Source organism: Myotis davidii, unplaced genomic scaffold (genome assembly GCF_000327345.1).
Source record: "Myotis davidii unplaced genomic scaffold, ASM32734v1 scaffold1017, whole genome shotgun sequence".
Taxonomy (NCBI): Eukaryota; Metazoa; Chordata; class Mammalia; order Chiroptera; family Vespertilionidae; genus Myotis; species Myotis davidii.
The window spans coordinates 577,927-582,353 of NW_006288361.1; the positions used below are offsets into that span (position 1 = coordinate 577,927).

Sequence of the window (4,427 nt, forward strand, 5' to 3'; positions counted from 1 at the left end):
TTCCGAATCAGAACCTAGAAATACAACCCTATGACCTTAGCATTGATATTTATAGCCGGTACATCTACTGGACTTGTGAGGCCACCAACGTCATTACTGTAACAAGACTAGATGGGAGATCAATTGGAGTGGTGCTAAAAGGCGAGCAAGACAGACCTCGAGCCATTGTGGTAAACCCAGAGAAAGGGTATGTTACTAAATACCATTAAGATGTCTTGGCATCTGAGACCCTCATCAGCCTTAATTTATCTGCAAGTGTCCTGTGTTCCAGTGAAAAACTTGACATTCTCTATCTGTTGGCCCCTGCATTTCTTGCTTTCTCTGATTTTACTGCCTATAATTTTCTTTCTTAGTCACTGTTGCTTTAATTCTAACTTATGCCTATATTTCCACGACCATTTGAACTGCAACATCATCCATGAAGTTCTCCTTGATTTACCCCACCCCTAGCAAGATGTGATTTTTCCTCTCTCCAGAATATCTATGCCTCTCTAGTCTTACCTAGTCCTTTCCGATTGACCTTACAACTTTTGTTTTCAGTCTTACATTTCCTACTAGAATGTAGGTTTCTTTATGCCAAGAACTAATATCTTCTTTCATTTAATACAGAGCTTTGCATTTAGTAAATAATAAGTTTATGCATCTGAATAAATAATAAGGAATTCAGCAGGGAAAGTAGCTGACTTCAAAAGAGTTATAGGAAAAAGAATATAAATATAAGGAATGATTCTTGCCCTAACCGGTTTGGCTCAGTGGATAGAGCATCGACCTGCATACTGAAAGGTCCCAGGTTCGATTCCGGTCAAGGGATGTACCCTGGTTGCGAGCACATCCCCTGTAAGAGGTGTGCAGGAGGCAGCTGATCAATGTTTCTCTCTCATCGATGTTTCTAACTCTCTATCCCTCTCCCTTGCTCTCTGTAAAAAAATCAATAAAGTATATTTTAAAAAAAGATGATTCTTATGACCTCTTTTTAGTTATTAAATGGACTAGTTAGGGAAGGATTTTAAAATTTTGTGTCCAGGTCTCTGGTTTTATTTTGTTTTATTTTATTGTAGTATTTCAAAAGTGTAGGTGTGCCTGTGCCCTTACACCTTGTTTTATTAATCCATAAAAGTTAGCTCCCACAGAAATTATTATGTGTACCCTTTGTTACTATTACTGAAAGTAGTAAAAATATCTCATGACATTTTAAAAAATATTCTGAAACATTTCAAAATAAGATTTTATAATATTCTAGCTCTTTTTGTTGTAATCAGTAAGAATATTCTCATTTTGTATGATTTCTTATTCTGGTAAACTCATTGTTTCCTCCCTTTTCTTCAGGTATATGTATTTTACCAATCTTCAGGAAAGGTCTCCAAAAATTGAAAGAGCTGCTTTGGATGGAACAGAACGGGAGGTTCTATTTTTCAGTGGCTTAAGTAAACCAGTTGCTTTAGCCCTTGATAGCAGATTGGGCAAGCTCTTTTGGGCTGATTCAGATCTCCGGCGAATTGAAAGCAGTGATCTCTCAGGTACCCAAGAAATATGTTTCCTTATTTTGATTTCAGTTATTGAGATGATTCATCAGCATTTGTATTTTTTTCCACTGTATTATTTTTGTGTACGTTTTCTTTGTAGTTTTATTCACCAAAAGTAGTCAGCATCAAGTTGGTTGGGAAGCACTTTTTTCTTCAACCATCATATGATTACTCTCTCTTATCTAATAACTTGCCAATATTTTTCATTTGGGCTCTGTAAGTAAGATATTTCTAATGCATCTCTTCTTCTTTTCTAGTTCTGCTCTAGTTTATGTTAACATTGTCTCTGTCCTGAATTCTGACATATGATTAGTCTCCTCCCTGCTGATCCCCCACCTCTGAAATTTATATGCTATTAGTGGCCTGGTGAATGGATTCATGCACATTGAAAGGAAATTAATTAGAAGGTGGCATCACCTGAGAACTGCTGCTGCCAAGTCACTGCAGCTCCTGCGTTGAGCGTCTGACCCCTGGTGGTCAGTACGCATAATACCTACCAGACAGTTGATTAGCCTTCTATATATATAGATTTCTAGATTAATTTTTTGAAGTATGGTTTCTAATCATCTCACTCCTGTGCTAAAAAAGAAATCTTCAGGGTAGTCTCATAGCCTGAAGGAAAAAAGTCTAGTTGTACATTAAGTTGGTATTCACCTTTCATAAGTTCATCAGCATGTTCAAATAATCTTTACATTCCTGGTGTTTTGCGACTAAATCAAATCATTTGTTTGTCTTTATCATTTCTCTGCAGTCCTCTATCTACACTCATAGTTACTTCTCCTCCCCACAAATATTCTGTGTGGACTTACAAGTGACCATGAGCATTAAATTAAAATGGTTCACTATGTCTATCAGAGTGGCAAAAATTTGTTAAAGTTGATTATATCTAACACTAGAGGCATGGTGCACAAAAATTTGTGCACTCAGGGGGTCCCTCAGCCCGGCCTGTGTCCTCTCGCAGTCTGGAACCCCTTGGGAGATGATCACCTGCTGGCTTAGGCCCGCTCCCTGGGGGATCGGGCCTCAGCTCACAGTCAGACATCCCTCTGGCAGCCCGGGAGCCCTCAGGGAATGTCCACTTGCCAGTGGGAAGCAGGCCTAAGCTGCAATCGGACATCCTTATCGCTAGGATAGAGGCCTGGTGCATGAGTGGGGGCCGGCTGTTTTGCCCTGAAAGGTGTCCCGGATCAGGGTGGGGGGCCCACTGAGGTGCCTGAGCACCCTGGGTGAGAGGCTGATGGCAGGTTGAAGGCTGGCCAAGCCCCCCAGCAGGGACCCTCATCCCATGAGTGTGTGGCCAGCGTGGGTGAGTGGCTGATGGCTGTTTGCAGGCTGGCCACAGCCCCTTCATGGTAGGGGTCCCCTCTGGGGTACCTGGCCAGCCTGGGTGAGGGGCTGATGGCTGTTTGCAGGCTTGCCACAACCCCCAGCCATCCAAGTTTTCAATGGTGGCTGGCTGGAAGCAGGTATTTGGGATTTATTTATCTTCTATAATTGAAACTTTGTTGCCATGAGTGGAGGCCTCAGCCGGCTCAGGGCTGGCGTGAAGCTTGGCTTCCTCCATCGCACGGGCAACCAAGCCTCCTGCTTTCTCCAGTTCCGTGGCTGCCGGCTCTTGGTTGGGTTAATTTGCATATAGTCGCTCTGATTGGCTGGTGGGCGTGGCTTAGGGCATAGTGAAGGTACAGTCAGTTGGCATCTTTGTCTTTTATTAGTGTGGATCGGCAAGAAAAGCAGAAAATGGCATACTTCCATGCATTTTGGTAGAACTGGAAATTTGTGGAACCTTTCTGGAGGGCTATTTGCCAATAAATTTTTAGATAGCTGCTTATAGAAATGCTGAACCAATTGTAAAATGTATTTGATAACCATTATTTGTAATAACCTATTACAGAGACATACATTCTACTATATCAAGTGTGTGGAGTATTACAGTTATTCCAACAAATGAGGTAGATCTGTGTATAGTGACATGGAAGAATGATTTTTATTTTTGGTATTATTACTAAACTTCACCAGAGGATATTTTTTTCCATTGCTTTCAGAGAGACTAAAAGGGAGGAGGGAGGAAGAGAGGAAGGAAGAGAGAGAGAGAAAGAGAGAGAGACATCAATTGGTTGCTTCTTACACAAGCCTCATGAGGACGAGCCTTCAACCTTTACCAGAATCGAACCTAAGACCCTTCAGTCTTTAGGCTGACATTCTAACCACTGAGCAAAATTGGCTAGGGCAGAAGAATGATTTTTAAAACTTAAGTTGTTTATTAACATCTAATTTTGTTTAGCCGTAACTGGTTTGGCTCAGTGACTAGAGCGTCGGCTTGCGGACTGAAAGGTCCCAGGTTCGATTCTGGTCAAGGGCATGTACCTTGGTTGCGGGCACATCCCCAGTAGGGGGTGTGTAGGAGGCAGCTGGTCGATGTCTCTCTCATTGATGTTTCTAACTCTCTATCCCTCTCCCTTCCTCTCTGTAAAATAATCAATAAAATACATAAAAAAAGATCTAATTTTGTTTAAAATTTAGTAATATACTATATTTATTGGTAAATTGCCTTCCAAAATATTTATATAATATATACATATTATAGATACACTATACATATACTATATATGTATATATCTCCCTATCTAATAAAAGAGAAACACGGTAATTAACTGTAGCTCCAACATGCTTCCCATTGGCTAATCAGCGAGATATGCAAATTAACTGCCAACCAAGATGGTGGCTGGCAGTCAGGCAGCTAAAGCAAACAGGAGGCTTGCTTGCTCCAGTGACAGAGGAAGCCAGGTTCCCCGCCTGCCGCTGCCGGCCTCTGCTGCTCTCTGAGAAACATTGTTACAAATATAGAAGCTTAACAAAAACCAGAAACCTGCTTTCAGCCACCAAGGTCTCAGAGCTGGAGTC

The 4,427-nt window shown here is 41.4% G+C and overlaps 1 protein-coding gene across 1 annotated transcript in view; it reads left to right on the forward strand.

Moving 5' to 3' along the window:
• LRP6 (LDL receptor related protein 6) overlaps positions 1-4,427 on the forward strand; it is a 134,678-nt gene that overhangs the window by 96,231 nt on the left and 34,020 nt on the right. Inside the window, exons 14-15 of the mRNA XM_015561665.1 lie at positions 3-187; positions 1,327-1,517. Coding sequence (XP_015417151.1) covers positions 3-187; positions 1,327-1,517 — 376 coding nt within the window. The remainder of the gene's footprint in view (positions 1-2; positions 188-1,326; positions 1,518-4,427) is intronic.